This window comes from Theobroma cacao, chromosome 2 (genome assembly GCF_000208745.1).
Source record: "Theobroma cacao cultivar B97-61/B2 chromosome 2, Criollo_cocoa_genome_V2, whole genome shotgun sequence".
In the NCBI taxonomy this organism is placed as follows: domain Eukaryota; kingdom Viridiplantae; phylum Streptophyta; class Magnoliopsida; order Malvales; family Malvaceae; genus Theobroma; species Theobroma cacao.
This window is the reverse complement of record NC_030851.1, coordinates 5,596,561-5,616,634: the sequence shown is the minus strand read 5'-3', so window position 1 is coordinate 5,616,634 and position 20,074 is coordinate 5,596,561. Positions and strand designations below refer to the sequence as shown.

The 20,074-nt window shown below is 35.3% G+C and overlaps 2 protein-coding genes across 3 annotated transcripts; one reads left to right on the top strand and one right to left on the bottom strand.

The window, feature by feature from the left end:
- LOC18608039 (probable indole-3-acetic acid-amido synthetase GH3.1) lies at positions 1,734 to 4,211 on the bottom strand. Its single transcript, XM_007042508.2, has 3 exons — positions 3,747 to 4,211; positions 3,537 to 3,638; positions 1,734 to 3,440 (listed from the first exon to the last, which is right to left on the bottom strand). Exons 1-3 carry the CDS (start codon positions 4,064 to 4,066, stop codon positions 2,066 to 2,068), a joined length of 1,797 nt encoding a protein of 598 aa, XP_007042570.2. The 5' UTR covers positions 4,067 to 4,211; the 3' UTR covers positions 1,734 to 2,065.
- On the top strand, positions 12,685 to 20,025 carry LOC18608038 (homeobox protein HAT3.1). 2 transcript variants are annotated; one of them, XM_018115956.1, is made up of 10 exons: positions 12,685 to 12,810; positions 14,652 to 14,767; positions 14,937 to 16,253; positions 17,202 to 17,367; positions 17,485 to 17,608; positions 17,716 to 17,828; positions 17,909 to 18,457; positions 18,708 to 19,043; positions 19,205 to 19,294; positions 19,435 to 20,025. In XM_018115956.1, the coding sequence occupies exons 3-10, from the start codon at positions 14,950 to 14,952 to the stop codon at positions 19,603 to 19,605; spliced, it is 2,853 nt and encodes a 950-aa protein (XP_017971445.1). In that variant the 5' UTR covers positions 12,685 to 12,810; positions 14,652 to 14,767; positions 14,937 to 14,949; the 3' UTR covers positions 19,606 to 20,025. The 2 variants fall into 2 exon arrangements, with proteins under 2 accessions (XP_017971445.1, XP_017971446.1); XM_018115957.1 differs by lacking the exon at positions 14,652 to 14,767 and having other exon boundaries at positions 12,686 to 12,810.

The following is a 20,074-nucleotide window of genomic DNA, read 5'->3' as shown; positions in this document are numbered from 1 at the left end:
CAGACATAATTGCATTTACACTTGATCTTCATAAAGTTCAAGCAAAGACATGATAGCTAAGAAAGTGGCATGCCCCACCCCATCAAATACACGTTTATATTGAGCTCTTCCGCCATTACCCATAACAACCAGTCACTTCTAGAACAAACCATTCGGTGAGTATCTGCATGACCATTGAAGCTTTCTTGTGGAGCCGGAGGGTGATTAACTAGGATTTAGAACTTTGAACTTTCTTCTGCAATGATTTCTCATGAGTGGCTAGAAGTGTAACATGTGCCCCCATTTGGATGGCAAGCGTCCCCTGTTGCGCAATAAACCAAGAGGAAAGTATTTGGCAATATGGATCCCACTCCAGAGCGTTAAAAGGATCAGGTAATCAAAACCAGAGAATTGGGAATGACCTCTGCAATAGCAAAATTGTTAATCCGATTACAACAAGATTTTGCACTGGTTGCATAGTTTAAGGATAGGCTGTTTTTACATAGACCAAGGATGTTTCAAGCGGAGTAAAAAGGAATGCTAGTTTTGTTCAACCTTGGTTGGATCCTTTCAGGATAGGCTGCCAAAAGGGAAGGCTTTGGTCCCCAGTGTTAGCATACTTCGGAGTTGGGACAGACAATGGGCTGTTTTCTTTATGTTTCTGGTCTGCTCTGGCCTGAAGCCACACCCGGCAAGCTTACTTAATGCGTCTCTAAAGCAACCCCTTACACGGGAAACAGGTCATCAGCCACTAGTTATTGAATCTCATTAACTATCAATCAGATTTGGAGCAGTAGGCCCTGAAATTTGTTGCCAGGCATATCGATTACTTAAATTGGGTAAGATCTTTTCTTTGTAGATGTGATATTTAACTGGTGAAGCATGTTAATGGGGACCAATACTCTTAATGGATTGATTACCTGAGAACCAAGGATTGTTTTTTTTTGTTTTCTAATGCCTAAAAACTTAAGCTGATCGAATGGATATGCATTAGTTACTTGCTTCTTTTGGGAAGCAACTGCATAATTTACTTGTCGGAAAGAAATTTATTCAACTCCAATGATTTGTTTTTCTTCTCTTACTTGCCACCGTTGGAATTTACTTGCTTTGTTTTTCCGATTCAGTGAATTTACATCAACATCATTCCATAACGGGGGTGGTTGGAGACAACCCAGATAATTCACTGGGAAAAGCCATACAAAGTGAATTATCAAAAAAGTGTTTATGTCGGAAGTGTCTGCATCAGTAATTACTGGAGCCACTTTCAGTCATTCCCAAACCAAACTTTTTAAGAAGATGGAAGTGATGAACATCGCAAACTTTTTTCATCTTGACTTCCAAAATGCCGTCTTACAAGGGGTAATGCTGTAATGCTCTTTATCTCAAATTCTCCCTTGCCCATTTGACTAACGTGGTTCACGTCATTTCCTTATCTCTGTCTCTCTCTCCTGCTGTGGAAAACAAATGACAAACTGCTGTCGTTTTCCTCCTCTAAGTGATCATTGAAATCATTTTGTACTTGGAAGATAAACAATTGTCTGGAAAATTTTTGAATTCCAACCAAAACTACATATATCTAAGTCTGTTGCTAGTTAATTATTTATCCTGCTGAAAAGCTTCTCCTCCCTACATTTTGGGGTACAAAATTCATTTACTCCATTCAATTTGCTTGCCTAGACTACTTTGGTTTCCCCTTCTTCTCAGTTTTGTTAATTAATAACATGGTCCTGTACCTTTCGCAAAGAAAACAAACGTTGAAAACAAAAGACAAGGACAAAGGATATTAAAGCAGGGCAAGTTCACCATGTTTCAAAGGAAGCCTTATCTGCTCCATTACATGAAAGATGCAATTCAGTGGACAGACATCAGCTTCAGCTCACATCCTTTGAATCAAAATACAAAACCCGACCCTGAAACATCCTAATCAACTTACACTTTTACCCTTTACCAAAAGCTACTCCGAAAAGGAAAAGAAAAAAAAGAAAGGAAACCCTCAAGTAAATTAAAAAATAAAAACGAAGAGCATCTACAAATATAAACCATTCTCATTGACTTAATCTGGTCGGTGCCTAAATATATCAGTAAATCACCTTCTCCTTTCCGGGGTCCAATGTGGCAAAGCTGGGCTAAAATGCGCCGATACCACCCTAGAATCGAGCAACTCCATGATTGGAGTGAAGTTAACACACCTTGGAACCTTATACTGATTGATGGAAGCCCCTCTTGATATGGCGTAATCCATTAACTCCTCAAATGTGCCACTTTTTACCACTCGGATTTCCAGTGGGCCTATTGAGTTATCCGCAACTCGGCCTTGTCGGTACACTGAGTTGAGCGACTCCTCCATTGCTAAACAACATTGTTTCAGGACCTCATCACTAGGCGAGTTAGCCAAGTCTTTCACTAGCAACTCCCAGTATATCACGTAGTGACCAGGAATCGTTTTCGTGTCTGCATAACTCGTGTATTCGACGACACTGGTGTTGAACTCACGCAACAATTGAGAAGCGTTTTCAACAGCTTTTTGTAACTCAGCCTCGTCGGTTTTGTCCGCGTCAATGCTGAGCAACACGTTCTTCCTCCTTACGAAATGGAATTGCGGGGCTGAGTTGTGAAATCCAGTAACTCGGAGAATGTCACCGACTCGGTATCTGCATAAACCTGCATAGGTTGTGATTACAAGCTCGTATTCTTTCCCGACTTCCACATCAACAAGGTCGACGAGTTTAGGAGGCGAGTCACGAGTGAACCCAGCTGAATTAGGCTCGTGGGGTAAGAACTCGAAGTAGGCCATGTTTGGCATGATGGTATAGGAAACTTCTGATGGTTTGCACATGGGGTTAAGGTTTAAGCCAAAATAGCATTCGGATGAAGCGTACATGGTGCATGCTAAAGGTACTCCACCGCTGTAATAATCCAGGGTCGGAATATACTGTGCCATAGCTCCAGTTACTATAACGTCAAGGTATTTTGTGTTGGGCCAAATTCTTGTAATGATTCCCTCCCAGCTGTCCTTTGAACATTCTTGGCGAACAAACTCAGCAAGCTCAGGGTTGGGTTTCAGGATCTTAGCCATGCATTCCCTTAGTGAAGGGTCGGTGATTTTTGGACTCAAGGAACCTGTTTCGATATCCTGGGTGAGTTGTTGCCAATTCAGTTGAAGGAACCTGATTGCGCGGAGTAGGCCGGAGGCAAACACTGCGCCAACGCGGAGAACTTGTTGGCGTTCCTGGAGCCCGCAGAGCATCTGGGTATACATGCTCTGGAAGGAGTCGGCGCAGAGGATGGCTTCGTTGGGGCTGGTGTAAACGTTGTAAGGGTCATATGGTCGTGTCTTGAAATGTTCACTCTTGTAGTAGCTGGTAAGCACAGGACGAGCCAAGAGACCACCCGGGGTCCTTGTTTCTGATTTCACAAACAAGAAGTAAAGTCCCTTGCCTTTGTCCAAACCCGGCACATAACTGTTACATAGAAAGCGCGTTCCATTAATTAAAAGGAAGAAAGAAAACACAAACTAATTACTAATGTCTATAGCCTATCATTTTTAAAATACTTACAGATTCATTACTGGCATGAGCAAACTGTAGAGCAACTGACGGCGATCTAGCTCTTCTTTAATTGTTGGCATGAGTTTCCTCTCACCAGCTGAAGTTCCGGAGCTGCACAATTTTCCAGGAAATTCAAACATCAGCATCAAATTATTTAGTATATCCCATTTTTCTTTTTTCTTTAAAGACTACAAGTGATCGCAGTTTATATATACGAACCTGGTGAGAAATTCTGAGATGGGGTGGGCAGATAAAATAGGAGAGCGGTCACCATTAGCAATACGCTGGATTTCAGGCTGAAGATCCTCGTAAGTAATCACTGGAAGTTTGGACTTGAAAGTGTCTCGGTCGGTTGCACCATTGAGCTTGAACCTTCTGAGGTACTCAGTTTGGGAGTTTCGGCTTAAGATTTCTGCCAAAACTCTTTCTTGAACAGGATCGGCACTTCTAGTCATTTCCTCGACGAATTGCAAAGCTTTTGCATCTTTCTCGCATGCTGGTGGACCCAGTGGAGATGAGAGAGCGGAATCGACAGCCATTTCAAGAGGGAGATTTTATTAAATTTGTTAAGAGGGAAAAAAATTAAAGCGTTGGATTTTAGAGAGAAAAAAGAAGAGTAATTTAAGAGAGTGAAAGAGGGAGTCTGTTATAGGGAGGGAGAGGAAGGGCTGTGAACTGCGAATCTGTGATGAGGTTGGGAAGGTCGAAGGGGCTTTATATAGGGAAGGCCAGGACTTGGAAGCGAAGTGCCACGTTAACTGCGATGTCAATATGGGACCTACAAGGGGCGGGAGCTAGGAAGGAGGCTGACGGACTTATACGGAGAAGTTGTGGAAATTGGAGAAAATAAAAACAATAGGAAAAGGGTATATACACATTTTCTTTATTGAAAATTAAAAAGAAAAAAAAATAAAAGAGTTAGGGAGGGGAATAAAAATGAGAGCAAAAAGGTCCAGGAAGATTTTATTTCTTTGTCTACTGAAATGTAGTGCTGGGAGGAGACAAGGTGGGGGCCACAACACGTAGACATGGCACGAAATGAGGCAGGCATGTGGGGTTAGGTGACCGCCATGTCAGCGGAGCACAGGGGTGAAAATGAAGGCTACGCGTCATACAACCACGCGGCTGCTTTCGAGTGAAATTGTTGGCCCTTGATAACGATGGGCTGCCGGCACGTGAGACAGGTGCCTATGCTTATTGCACCATTTTTTTTTTTTGTTGCCGATAGCCCAAATACTGGAAAAGCCCTTTTGTCTATGACTACTGCCCACTGCCCACTGCCATTAAAGCCAAATTCAGTTCTGGAAAAATAACCGGCCAAAAATTATTTTCTGAAAAGACTATCGCACAAAAAGGTTTTTGACAAGCTTACATCACCACTCTCTTTCTCCTTTTCTTCTGCATTAATAAATCATAAGAGTAAGTTGTTTTGTTCAAATTTATTATTTCTCTCCTTTTACCCTTTTTTAAAAGTGCATTATTTTGTCTCTGTTGCTTAAAGGAAAAGGACGCCTTTCATTAAATACTAATGCGAGCAGCAATTTGGGCTTATTATTATATTAATTGAACGTCCATACATAATAATAGTATATATATATACTTAAAGCGGACAAAAGGGAAACAACTTTATTTGAAGTTCCCGTGTCATACCAAAACAAATGGAGTGGCAATCACGTGTGGTTCATTTCCTCTATAGTTTCCTAAGCTTTTTTTCATTTAATTCTCTTCATCTTCCACATCTCCTCCTCCTCGCTTAGGTGTACAAGAACATACGTATAAAAGTTGGGGACATGCATTAAAGACGGTTCATAAAGTTACATTAATGTGTAGTGCAAGGACGAAGAAGTGTAGCATTTGGAAACGTTTCCGGTACAGTTAACCTAAATTTAACTAGTTCTTTTCATTCTTCGACATTGCATCATTATGTGAAAGAAAATACTAGAAGTAATTTTTAGCATTTTCTAGCTTAAGAGGACAGGAAATAGGCGAAAAGCCTAAAACCGACATCGCTGTATGGAACATCCTGACAGTTCCTGCTTCTACGTTGCATGGAAACGGAAACAAACCATCCAGGTGATGTGGAATGTTGTCTTGATATTACAATTTTCTTGCATATGAGAAATTAGTATAATTTTTTTTTTCCAATAAATACATCGAAAGTTTCAATGAAAGTACTAAGACTAAGTTGTAATAACAAAAGGGTACTACTAGAAAGGTTCCGTTCTTTTATGAATGTGTCATAAACACCATAAAATATTTGAAGTATCGGCTATTAAAAATAGTAAGCACGTCTGCTTTTGGTCAGGAAGACTATTCGTAACCGTCAGAATCTTAAATATAATAACATGGCTTAACCGACATTACATTATCCTTATTCTTCTGTTGAAAAATAACTAAAGAAATGGATGCTTGTATTAAGGTCACCATACATGATTAATTTTCTTTTTATTTCCCCTTGCAATGCATTATTTTTTTAAATTTGTAGTTGTAATTGTTTTCAATGGGGATGACTTATTCGTGACGAATTGATAAAAGCCAACGAATAACACGACGACACGAAATTGTGGAACATTGTCCCGTAATAAGTATACAAATACTATTAAAATATGTAGAGAAAAAATGGAAAGTTGCCGAGATAATCTCAAACTTTGTCACCTAAATATAACTAATTATTGTAGACTTTGTAGCACATAACTGCAACACAAAACCAAAGTGATAGCGTGTACCGATGGCAAACGCCAGGGTTTTCTTGCTGGTTTTGAAGAGTCTGTTTGGTGTGTGTCAAAATTTGGGGGCACTTTAAAGGGAAGAAAAAAAATTAATCTAATTATAAATGAAATTCAACCCTTCAACAGTCAAGTTGGAGATGGAGATGACTTTTGATTAGGCAGGGAGAATAGCAAAGCATTGGGAGTCTTTTGCTTTGTTTTCGTGGTTAGGTTTTTATGGAAAAATTAGCTTTGGTGAAAATGACTTGTTCGCAGCTGTCCAAAAGAAAGGAGTAAGGGGACATGTATGAGGGCTTTTTTCCTTTCATTTGTTGAACTTTTTATGGCTCGGGACCACCCATTAACCAACATATCTTCGTCATATCAGGTTATGTTAAGTATACATCTTAATTTGATTGTGTGTAGATCAAGAGTGAACTAGTGCAATAGATATTTTGGTATAAATCAAACCAATGCTATGTTTCAATTATTAAAGTAATCATTCGAATATGTGAAAAACATGCATAACATTATAAATTATAAATATTTTTTTACCCGAAAGTTATAAATTTTAATTCGTGTAAGTAATTAAAATGTAAAAAAGAAAAAGAATTATTTCAATGATTTAATTTACCAATTATCATATATAAATTAAGGTAAACATATCTGATTTTTAATAACCGAAAATAATCATTCCTAATGAATTTTTCCATTTCCCGAAGCAAGCAATAAGGAAGAGACAAAAGAATAAAAAAGAAAATTGGGAGCTCTGCCGCTTATGTCCAACGAGAAGTTAATGTTGTTCTATACAAGTTGCGAAAAAAAAGGACCGTACAATAAGTACAACTCACCCGTGTGCTGGTCAATAATTAGTAACGCACCTTCGGAGGTGAGCAACACTGACTTGACTAGCTACGAAAGCTTGCATTTGCATGTGAACCTCATCGTCTCGGCAATAAATCTTGTGGACAAAGCTACAAGCTATCCCCTATGGTGGACAAGTTTGTGTTCCACCCAATTCTACGCATTTATTTTAGATTCCAGGGAGGTGGAATATAAATATGTAACAATTTGACAATTAAATATGTTACATAATAATGCATTGCAATATGTTATGTTAAAAAATTTAGTTAATATATCTGTCTTAACATGAAATCAGAGTTTACTTGATCATATATTTTATTAATTAAATTTTATTGAATAATTACTCTTATATAGATTTTTTTTTGTTGTACAAATTAATGTAGAATACAAACTGCTTTTAAAAGGGTGTTCTTCTAAAACTTATTATGTTGTTTGTTGGTTATAATATGTTGATTCATGAACAACTGAGGTAATGACTGACTGTCTCTTTCGATTTAACAAAAGGGACAAAAATACATGGAGAAGAATGTTTTAAACTAAAAGGTACCTCCCACAATTGTCCTTCCTTTTTCTATAATTTTTGCGGTTGGATTGCGTTATGGGACACGTTAAAACAACCGGGGAGTCGGTCGCCTTAATTTCCAGTCAAAAGGGCCGCATTATAATCGCAGCCACCAAACCAAAATTCCAACCGACCTTTAAGTCTAATACAAAAAATATGCACATGATTTTATCAAATCTTTTCTCATGTTAGATTATTTAGTTTCTTCCTTGGACCTCCGACAACCAAACACATAATGAAAAACGGAAAATCCTGAAAGCTCAACCGTCATGGGCAATTTACAAAACAGTCAAAGTTCTGCCTACTTAATTAATTCATTAATTTTTTTTGTATTTTAAAGAAATATTTCAATGATTAAATTTTAAAATCTTGTCGTTAAAATATTAAATTTGAATTTCGAAAGAAGATGAATAAATGTATATATACTTCACACGTTCAATCTAACTAAATTCAAATATTTACTTCCATTATGAGTTTTAATAATTAGATCGTGTAACAGTGCAAATGAGATTCCTCGTATTCAAAGGAAAGGAAAGGCAACTACTTGGAAGAGTTTGAATTAAATCATTTATATATTCTCCGTAGCGTAAAGAGAAAAAAGAAGAAGAAAATGTTGCGCAAGGGGGGGAGTGGAGTTAACGTGGAAGTAAGAAAGAACAGAGGAAAGTGAGAACCGGCAAATTGGTGGCCTCATGGTTTTTTCAAGTCAAAAGTCTATTACCAATGATTTGGCATAGAAGTTCGCACGTGGAAATGTTTTTCCAAGGAGCAATAGCGCCACCCCGGCGTGAAGGATGCTTCCTCTTCGCCCGTTTTCACGTGGTGTAAAAGCGGGGAGAAGGGACGTTTACCCAAATATTAATTTGCGCACTTTGCTTGGCGTTGGCACCACCAGTTTATATTATATTGCTTCATGGTCAATCTGATTTCAATAAATCGTACGTGACACACGACTTATGCATCGTTTTATGATTGTTAATTAATAAAATTAAATAACCTGGTGCATTTTTTTAATTTCCCGTCTCAACAATTATATAAATGGGTTATTAATAAATATTCTCTAAAATAATTAAATAAAGTAATTTTTAAATATTTATTGTAAAATTTAATTAATTAAAATTGTTTATTTCATTTTTTAATTTTAAATAGTACAGCATATAGCGTATATTACTAATATAATAACAATGATTAAATGACACGAAATACTTTTGAAATTTCAACTATATCTCATAACATTAAGTCAAAGTAAAACTTGTCGTGTGCAAACTCTATAGAGTACCATCGAGGTCTTCCTATGAATACTCCCTAATATTCATACCATTTCTCTTTTTGCATTTTATGTAATATTACAAATATAATGTCACAATCAAAACGGTTGTAATGCATTCTTATAAGTATTCCACAGCATCATTATTGTTACTTGAGTACTGGATCAGCAACACAACGATACTAGTATTGCTTTCACACCACAATCTTTTGTTACATATGAAAAATTCATTGCACTTAAATTAATTACAAAAAAAAAAAAGAAAATGGCCTTTCTCTTATTCCAAATTTTCACTATTCAACTCACAATACAGATTATAATGCATGTTTTGAATTATAGTCATTCAAATATTTATCTTTTCATACAATTTGTATTTGATTAATTAAATTGTTGGATTCATATTCTATTCATTTAGATCAGGTATTTCAATTTTATAGTTTATTAAAAATAATGAATTATTTGTTTGATATAATTAAATACATATTAAAAATATATATTATTTTTTTTAAATAGCAATATATATGTATATATTCTCAACTTGAATACAACATAACTTGTTATAATCAACTGTTGATTTATTAAAATATTACTTGTAAGTGTAAATGTAATTTGATCACTCATTTAATGAAAATGATAAGAATTTTATTTTCACAAACGATGAATATGCTTCTTTTTTCATAAAAAAAAGAATGAAATGTTTTTCCCCGAGTGCTAGTGACCATAGCATTTTTCTTTCTACATTTTTCACATCATAAAAACTATAAAAATTAATAATTAAATAACTATATGATACATACTTGTCTTCAACGGAATTTTCCATCCCGCACCATCATTACTGTCAGTATTTGAATGTTGGTCTATTGACTACAGTTGTGACTTTGTTGTTTGTTCGCTGTTTTTGCCTTGGCTCGATTTACCAGGGCTTCGTTAAAAGACAACAGCTGGTGGGACTTGACTGAAAGTAAATGTACCACTGAACACCCAAACTTGGACTTTTGCTTTCACTTGCTTCCGAGAAACTCCATCTTTCGCACGTTCTTTGACTGCTGAGATCAAATTTGCTTGAAAAGTGGGTTAAATTAGGACACGTGGACCGATTTGGGTTAAATTAAGGGATGAAAATGGTGGAAAGTTTGGAAATGTTTTCCAGTGTAAAAGAAAAAGTCAGTCAAAATAAGTGGGTGATTCCAATATTCAAATCCTGCGCATTACTCTAATAACCAAACTATTTATTCCGTAAACTCATTATTTTCATCAAATACATTGACATAACACGACTACTTAAAGTACGAATTAACTTTTCTAAATGTAAGTGGTGCTTTTATTGATTTGGTTTGCTGAAAAAGTAAAAAGTTGCCACCTCAAGGTTTGAGTGCGATGCATGAAACTAGCCAGTCGGCATCGGTGAATAGCGTTGAATTGAGTTTCATAGGAGCCCACAAGCCAACACTGAAAAGCACGATGATGATGTCCTTATCCTTAATGTTTTAACAGTCTTTCGAATTCATTGTTTCTCGGTAATTAATCAAACGGCAGCAAAAAGTGGTCAATGCAAAATTGTCGCTGGAGTTGCCAAATCTTTCTCCTTGATCGACCCAACCCATCTGTCAAACTGTTTAATCATCACATGATTTGCGAGAAATCTGTGCATTAAAACCAGAAGCAGAGGCGGATTTGGGTGCATCGCTTTATCTCTATGTACACTACAAGTTTCTTTTCTTTGGCTGAATCAATACTACACGTTGATTATTATATGCTTCAGCTTTCAGGTTCAAGAACCAAGAGATATATCACGAAACACGAACCCTTTTTGCATAAATAATCTCTTAATAGAGATAGCCCAACAAATATAAGGCAAAAGCAAAACCCCTTTTTTTTTTCCTTCTAAATTTTTGTTTTTTTTTATTGGAGGAAGGTAGATGAATTTCTACTTAATTTGTGTTTTTCTGTCGCGAGTCAAATGCTTAGATATTACTTGGTAAGTATATTAATTTTAATTTAGTGTGCAATCCTACTCTAGTCTCATTTACTCTCTTTCTAGTTTCACCCCAAACAAAACAAAATATAAAAATGTATATTTAACTTTGAGGGACGAAATTTATAATTTGTATATAATTCAATTTTTTTATTTAAAAAAAAAACTTGTATAAAATCAAATTACATGCAATATAAAAACAGAATCTCTTTCAAAAAAGAAATAGTTTCAAGTGAATGGTTAATTTGTATGACATACGAATAATTTAATTTAACATCATCTATTTTTTAATTCATACATTTTATTTGATATAATACATCTTTATTTTTTCAAAAAATAAATATTTGACTAAATTAATTACATTTCTTTACTTTCAAATATCCATCCTTATTGCCTTATATAAATAAATTTGAATTCAATTCATTATACCTTAGATAAATAATTAAGATTCAAATTTCAAAATTAAAATTATAAAGTGAAATTCTAAATATATCCTTTTTTTGTTCAAACAAATTAGATTGCTTGCATTTGACTATTAAATGAATATCTTAATTTTGTTTTTGAATTTGGTAAATATTTTTAATTATTATTCCAAATGAATAAATAAATGGCAATCCCACTTTAAAAATCTGAATACAAAAATGAAAATTACAGCCAATAAACATATTTATATATGTAGCATAATGAGCTCTCAACTAATATATACATATATATATATATATATATATATATATATATATATAGATGACTATTAGTACTAATTTGAATATTTTTGGGTGTAATTACTCTTAATTCTATTGTTAGTCAACCATCATTAGTCAAATGATTAAAAGTATGCTATTTACATTATTTTGTTTCATTTTATTTATTTTGCTGCATTCTTTTTTGTCTTGAGAGTTTATATCATTTCATGAATAATTATTTATTTCTACCGGATTTACTCATTTTTAAAAAATAATATTTTTCAAAGTATTGTAAATGACATTATGCTAATTTAATTTTTTGTCGCATAAGCTAAATATTTTTCTTGAATTATAAATCTTGATCATAACACATATTTTCACAGTTTCAGTTCGCTACTAAAATAGCCGGGCCCAAATAAGACAAAAGGAGAACCCATGCAATATTATCGCTACAACCTAACGACGTGTTGTAAGTAGATGTTAAGGTTACTTGATTGAAGTTGCAAAATATTTTGTTTTTGTTGGAGATTGAACCTTAACTATGAAAATTCTGACATAAAAATTTTAATAAAAAATATTTTGGCAGTTTTTTTTTTCTAATTTTTATAAATTATTGATTTTATTTTTATGAATTTATATTTGATATGTTATTAAAATATAATTTCTATACATTATGAATGAACTAAATGTTATTATCTCAATAATAAATAAAATTAAACATTTTTAAAAGTAAATATTCATAAATTTAAATATATATTTTGAATAAATTTTAAACGTTTATTTGTATATATTTATAAAATAATGCTTTATAATTAAGTGATAACATACAAATATTATACCCCTTAATAGGTCAAATATAAATTGTATTATGAGTGCTTAGTGCTTAGAGGATTAACAGTTAAGTTTGACGAAAAAAAAAAAGAAGGCCAAAGAAGCGGCCCAGCCCATAGAAAGTGGAGAAGAACATTCTACGCTGCAAGCGCAAAATAGCAAAGAAACTAAACAAGCCCTCTCTCTCTCTCTCGCTCGTTCGGCGACGGTGGCCCAGAATTACAGGCCCTTTTTATTATTACGCAGACACTCCACTCTCTCTCTCCCCACCGCTTTTTTCTTTTCTTCTTTCTTTTTTTTTTTTTTTTCATCTTCGTTCCTTCTTCTTCTATCATCGCTGCTCAAGAATCTCCTTTCTCTCTCTGAATATTTGCAAAACGCACGAGATTCAAGGTCAGTTCCTTAAAAAACAACTTTTTCTGTTTGGTTGTTTTTTTTTTTTCGTTGAAGGAAAAGAAAAGAAAAGAAAATCACCGAGAAAGTTTGAGCGCTAATCATTTCGAATCTAATGCTTCTGTTGCTCTCACTTGTTAAACAAAATATCCAAAATGCCGTCTCGGTTAAGCTTTTCGTTTTCTTTTCTTCTTGCTTCGTTTATTTTTCTTCTCTTTGTCCATCTTTGTTTGGTTGCTGAGAAAACCGAGGTTAAAAATATAGAAGGATGCGAAAGTTTTCAAATCTTTTATTTCTCAGGTTTTCTTTACGGAGCTAATAATCTTAGCTTAGGTTACTAGAGTGCTCAGTCTAGGTTTTAATTGCATTAAGTTTCATTACGCTTCGGATACGGTGTAAGCTTAACCATTAAAAGCTGGAAATGAGCAATTTTTGTTAGATGGAACTGAATGATGTTACCATCTAGGGTTTGATTTAGAAAATGACACCTAGATATTGAAGATTTTTTTAAAATGTTGGAAAGATTGGTTTCTGTTTAGTTAAAGTAATATCTTGTATAGGATTTTGATAGTGAATTAAAGAGATGTACATTTGAAAATGCAATATTCTCGTTTGCATGAATGATGCTGAGTAATGAATGGAAAGTTAAGTCAGGGTATGCAATGACTCGTAGTTGAGGAAATAATTGTACTTCAGTGTTTGGCTGTTTTCAATTGAAAAATAGTGATGCACCTCCAAATTTAGGAGATACTGGTTTTTTAAATGTCACTTTCTTTGGAGTCTGCTCCGACCAATTTGTTCTTGGGTTATCTTTTTGACATCTGGTGTTGTATATATTATGTTGATTTCTTTACATTGTTTCCCAGTAAACTTTCGAGGTGCCATTACTTCTGCTTCCTATTTTTGGTTGCTTCTTGTACCTTTATTATGATCAACCTAATTAAGAAGTAAGAACATTTAGCGGCATTGGTGATCTTACACAAATCAAAATATTTGATAGCTATGTTAAAATTATGTAACTAAAATCATAGTTTGATATAAAAGGAGCTTTGATGAGGTCCATTAGCGCTTTTTGCTTTTGGTCAGCATGCTTAAAGCATCTTTTTTTTTTCCTCAAAAAGGAAAAAAAGTTTTGTGATACATGATTGGTTGGATGTGTACTGCAGTTGCAATTTAATGAAATTACTTCCCTTCCCTTCCCCTCCTCTTCCCCCTCCCTTGATTTCCCCAAAGTTATTTGAAAAATCATAATTTTCTCAGGAAACAAGCTCAAATTTGGTGTATTAGGGAGTTGAATTATCATTGTTGTTGAGAATAAATGAAAATCTCTTGAAGTTTCTCACTATAATTACTATGGATTACATTGGTAGACATGGTAGGTTTTTCTTTTTTTTCCCCCCTTATGAATAGTCCAGTTATTTTTTATGGTGTGTTTTCCATGTTCAAAGATATAAATAAACAGAGTTGCATTGGGCACGTTTTGTTAGGGTCTAGCTTGGAGAAATAATGGGTAATGTTTAACGTTAAACTGGTTTTGGTTGTATGTAACTAATAATTGTCTGCCCATGCCAGCTTTAGTTTAAGATAAGTTTTGTTGCTGTCCAATGAACTTTAATCAATACCTTATCACCAACCAAGTAGAAGACTCGCAATAATTTGGTTTCTAATAAAGCTTAATGTCTTATGAGTTTTTATTATTTTCATTGTTATTTCTTTTTTTACATTTCCTTGTGAGTGATTTGTGTCTGCCGTAGCATTAAGCTGTCCATAATTGATATTTTACTCTTTTTGGTTGGTTAATTATTGTTGATTCCTGTAATCTCTCTTTCTTTCTCTCTCAGCATTTCGTTAGCTAAATTAGATTGTAGACCATCTGCTGCTGGTGCGTGGAATGCAACGCAAAAGATTCTTACTTGTTGTGATTGTTAAGACTTGGTCTTTTTGATATCAATTTAAGGTGAAATGTATATTACTTTGGGTTTTAAATCGTATGTTTGGATCTTTGGATTCTGTCAACTAAATAATTTTACCATGTGTCCTGTCAAACTTATTAATTTGTTTATTTGTTAAATTGAATATTCCCAACTTATTGTGGTAATATGGGTGCTGGTATGTGTCATTGTTAGCCTTCTAACTGATATGATCAAGGTTGAACATATGGGCGTTTCTCCATCACAAGCTAAGAGTAAAAAAGGAAACCATTTTTGCCCTGAAGAAAGTACATCAGAGCAGGCCCATGAATTTGGCAGCGAATATTTACTTACTGAACTTTCAGAAAATAAAAATCAATGTGGCTATGCAGCAACACAAAATGAATCTGCAGAAAATGCCACTGGTGTATCTAGCTCTGGCGTTCATGAACGATCTCCTGAGTATGTGGCTAAGAATTCTTCCCCTGAACGTTCGGGACTGCTTCCTAAAGGTGTGATGGGGCATAATCATACTGATAAAAGTTTTTATGCTCAAGAAACTGTATCAGGAAAGACACATGAGTATGATTGTGAATATGTGCGCACTGAAACATCAGAAGAGAAGCATCAACCTGGTTCTGAAATTGTTCAAAATGAACTTGAAGAAGCCTGTTCTTTGGTTTGTGACCTTCCTGCTAAAAATTTGCGGACATTTTCTGAAGGTTTGTCCGAGAATGCTATTACTGAAAGTTTAGGACTATTGCCAGAAGATTCAAGCAAACACACCAAGACTGATAAACTTTCATGTCCTCAACTAGTTAGTTCAGAGCCAACAGTTAACTTTGGTTCTGGAAATGTATGTAAGGAACTTGGTGAATCACCAGAGCAACGACAACAGCTTGATTCTGAAAGTTTACCTAATGGTATAGAAGAAAGTATTATTGCAGTATCTTCTAATGTTTCTAATCAAGCCTTGCAACTGAAACCTGAAGATATGGGCAAGAGTCATTGTGGTGGACACTTACACTCTCCTCCTGAAGGTGTGACCAATGTTATTCAGTCTAGTAAAAGTCCTCTTGTTGAACCTTTAGGATTGCCTCAAGAATTTGCTCAGGGAAATCCAAGCACTCAACAATCAGGGCTCCCTTGTGAAGACATGGCCCAAAATTCTGGTGTGGAACAGCATGAGACAAAGCCTAAGAATTTACTCGAGAATTCTGGCCGACGCAGGAATGGAAAAACTTCAAAAACAATAAAGAAAAAGTATATGCTAAGATCTTTGAGAAGCAGTGATAGAGTTTTGCGCTCAAAATTGCAAGAGAAACCTAAAGCTACTGAGTCGAGCAATAATTTGGCTGATGTTGGCTCTAGTGAGCAGCAAAAAAGGAGGAAGAGGAGGAGGAGGAAGGCAAATAGAGAAGTTGCCGATGAATTTTCAAGAATCAGGACACATCTTAGGTATTTATTGAATCGAATAAACTATGAGCGGAGCCTGATTGCTGCATATTCTACAGAAGGCTGGAAGGGACTAAGGTGTGTTTATTGTACTGTTCTATCTTGCATCTCTTTGCCTTGATGTTGTTTATGATCTAATTGTCATGATGTTGTCACAAAATGTTTGTCTTGATCTTAAATCTGATATGTTCCCAATTAGATATAATTGTTGAAGGGAGGACAAAGCAAATATGAGTTTAATCATCTTAACATACCTTGTACTTTTCACTGTCTGATGGTCCATTACTTGCTTACCACCATCAACATGTATTGCTTTGAGAATGTAATGTCTAATACCAATTCCAAAGTTGTTGGAATGACAAGAATATAAAAGCCTAGTATTGAATCTTCTTCATCATGAACAGAATCAGTGTCAAGGGTCTGGGCTTGTATACTTTTTTGGTTTTGCGCAAGCTTCATCATTACTCTCTAGCATCTTCCTCATGTTGTCATTTTCATCTCTTATTGTTTTCACCATCAGTCTCATGGATTCAGTATATAATTCTTCTCCACCGTTTTTTCTATTTTATTATTTATTAAATAGATATTGACTTACAAACATCCTTATGCACTCTGCGATTTCCCGGAGATGGCATTCATCAAATAGGAAGAAAGTATTTGAAAATTAAGTGTATTCTTAATAGTAAAATCTACTGTTTCCACCATCATAGTGTTTCTAATGAATTCACTTGTACATTGATCCCACAATAACATATTATAGATTTATGACTATGTTAATCTTACTTTATGCATTGACTGTTGAGAATGAAGGATAAATTCAGTGTAAAACCTCAGAGAATAGATTTTTTGGAAACACTTTCAAGAAGAACAAAGTTGAAATGTTGGATCAAATGCGAAGTTGTTACCTTTTGGAACTGAATTGATCCTTTACATCTGTGTATCTGTCACCAGAGTAGTCTGATTGTCCATTTCCCCATGGATAGCTAACGTCTGGATGTTGCTTTGGACTGTTTGTCTAACATGCAGCCTAGAAAAGTTAAAGCCAGAGAAGGAACTTCAACGGGCTACATCTGAAATTCTTCGACGCAAATTGAAAATTAGAGATCTATTTCAACATATCGATTCGTTATGTGCTGAAGGAAAGCTTCCAGAATCTTTATTTGATTCTGAAGGACAAATTGACAGTGAGGATGTAGGAGAATCATAGTTATAAGTCATGTTCATATATTCGTAGTTGCTATTCTTATTGATGATGATAATTTGTGTCTTGGAATTAGAAATGCTTAGACATGAAATCTTTTAATTGCAGATATTCTGTGCAAAATGTGGGTCCAAGGACCTGTCTGCCAACAATGATATCATACTCTGTGATGGTGCTTGTGACCGTGGATTCCATCAATATTGCTTGCAACCACCTTTGCTAAAAGAAGACAGTAATATCTTGATTGCCTGCCTGATAGTAATTGATTGGTATTGTGGGTTTTGAATTGTTTCATTGTCATTAATGCCTTTTTGGTCATCTCTTCCCCTATTGGTACAGTTCCCCCCGATGATGAGGGTTGGTTATGCCCCGGATGTGATTGCAAAGTTGATTGTATTGAATTGGTTAATGAATCTCAAGGAACAAGTTTTTCTATCACTGATAGTTGGGAGGTCAATAACAAATCTTCTTTCTTTTCTTTGGTTAGTACTTGGATTTTTTAATTCCTTATCATAGTCCTTTCTATGAACAGAAAGTCTTTCCTGAGGCAGCAGTAGCTGCAGCTGGACAAAATCAGGATCCTAACTTTGGACTACCTTCAGATGATTCTGATGATAATGATTATAATCCTGATGGTTCAGAAACTGATGAGAAGGACCATGGAGATGAATCAAGTTCTGAGGAATCTGAGTTCACTTCTACATCTGAGGAATTGGAAGTCCCAGCGAAGGTGGACCAGTACTTGGGGCTTCCATCTGATGATTCGGAGGATGATGATTATGATCCTGATGGTCCAAATCATGACGAAGTGGTTAAGCCAGAAAGTTCAAGTTCAGATTTTTCATCTGATTCTGAGGATCTTGATGCTATGCTCGAAGAAGATATTACATCTCAAAAAGATGAAGGCCCCATGGCTAACAGTGCTCCCAGAGATTCCAAGAGGCGAAAGCCTAAACTTGGTGAAAAGGAGTCTATGAATGATGAGCTGTTATCAATAATGGAACCAGCTTCTGAACAAGATGGTTCTGCTATTTCTAAGAAACGAAGCATCGAAAGGTTGGACTACAAAAGATTATATGATGTGAGTGTCATTTCAAAATATTATCGTACAGATGGTTCTCTCTTCTGTTATATATACCGGTTCTCCTTTTTTTTTTCCCCTTTCATTTAGAAAACTTGCCTAGATATGTTGCTATTATAGATCATTTTCTGCATGATGGAGTCACTGCAAAATGGCTTTTCTATTTGGTGTCCTTTCGGCAGTTCAGTCATTTAAAAAGTTTTGGTCCTTTCCTCTGTGATTTGTTTATCATTCTTTTGGGTATATACAGGAGACGTATGGCAATGTTCCTTCTAGTTCCAGTGATGATGAAGATTGGAGTGATATCACTGCACCAAGAAAAAGGAACAAATGTACTGCAGAAGTGGCATCAGCACCAGAAAATGGAAACGTTTCTGTAAGCAGGACTGTGTCAGTTTCTGATGGTTTAAAGCAGAATCCAGAAGAGACTGAGCATAAACCTAGGAGAAAAACTCGCCAGATGTCAAGGTTTAAAGATACAGATTCGTCACCTGCTGAAATACAGGGGAACACTTCTGTATCTGGTTCAAGTGGTAAAAAAGCGGGTTCATCAACATACAAAAGACTAGGAGAAGCTGTGAAGCAGGTAAATATGGTGTCTTATACAACTTTGACAACTTGGAAACAAGAGCAAAACTTCTCTATAATCAGGCTTTTGTTTGTGAAAGCACTAGAGTTGAATATGATTACTAATGTATTTTCTTTTGAAAAAGTAGAGATTAATTTGGTGGGTATTTTGCTGTACAGAGACTGTATAAATCTTTCAAGGAAAATCAGTATCCTGACAGAGCCACTAAACAGAGTTTGGCGAAAGAGCTAGATATGACTTTCCAGCAGGTCTTAGCTTCTCTCCTTGCAGCAACTAAATGTTACTTTTCTCAAATACCACGCTTTTTTCTTGCACGTCTTAATCAACATAATATAGTGCTTTTATCCTTCAGTTTTCGTTTCTTAACACAACTTCCTTTGTTGTGCAGGTTAGCAAATGGTTTGACAATGCTCGCTGGAGCTTCAACAATTCACCATCTAGTCACGAGACCATAGCCAACAATGCTTCAGAGAAAGACATCACCTCGTCTCTTCCAAACAAAGAGGTTACTGGCAGCGGGAATGTGAGGGACGGTGATAACAGTGGAAAAATAAATTGAAAAAGATCGGGAACTAGAAAGATGAATCATAATGGTGAAATGGAGGATCGGGCAACTGATTTTGATTCAAAAAAAGATATTGAGGAGAAGCAAAAGCTCCCGGCTAAGCTTTTAGTTAATGCAAATAGGAGGCAGGCAGGCTCCAGACAAGAATTTCGTTAGTTTGAGAAAATCAAAATTTTTTTTTTCTTTTGTTTTCATGGTCCTAGGAAAAAATTTTAACCAGGCACCTACAGCTAGAAGAAAAAGAAAAAAAGAAGAAGACATCCTCCGCAATTAACCAGGTTGGCATGGCCATGAAGCTATTAGCTTATGCTGAGACGGTAATCCAAGGATTAGAAAGGCATTTATTGATGTACTTTTGTAATTTACTAATAAGGTCTATTTTTATTACACCCTTCTCCAGTAGGATTTGAAAAAGCTAAAAAAATGTTTGTATTAGAATATTTAATTTCCTTAATCATTAACC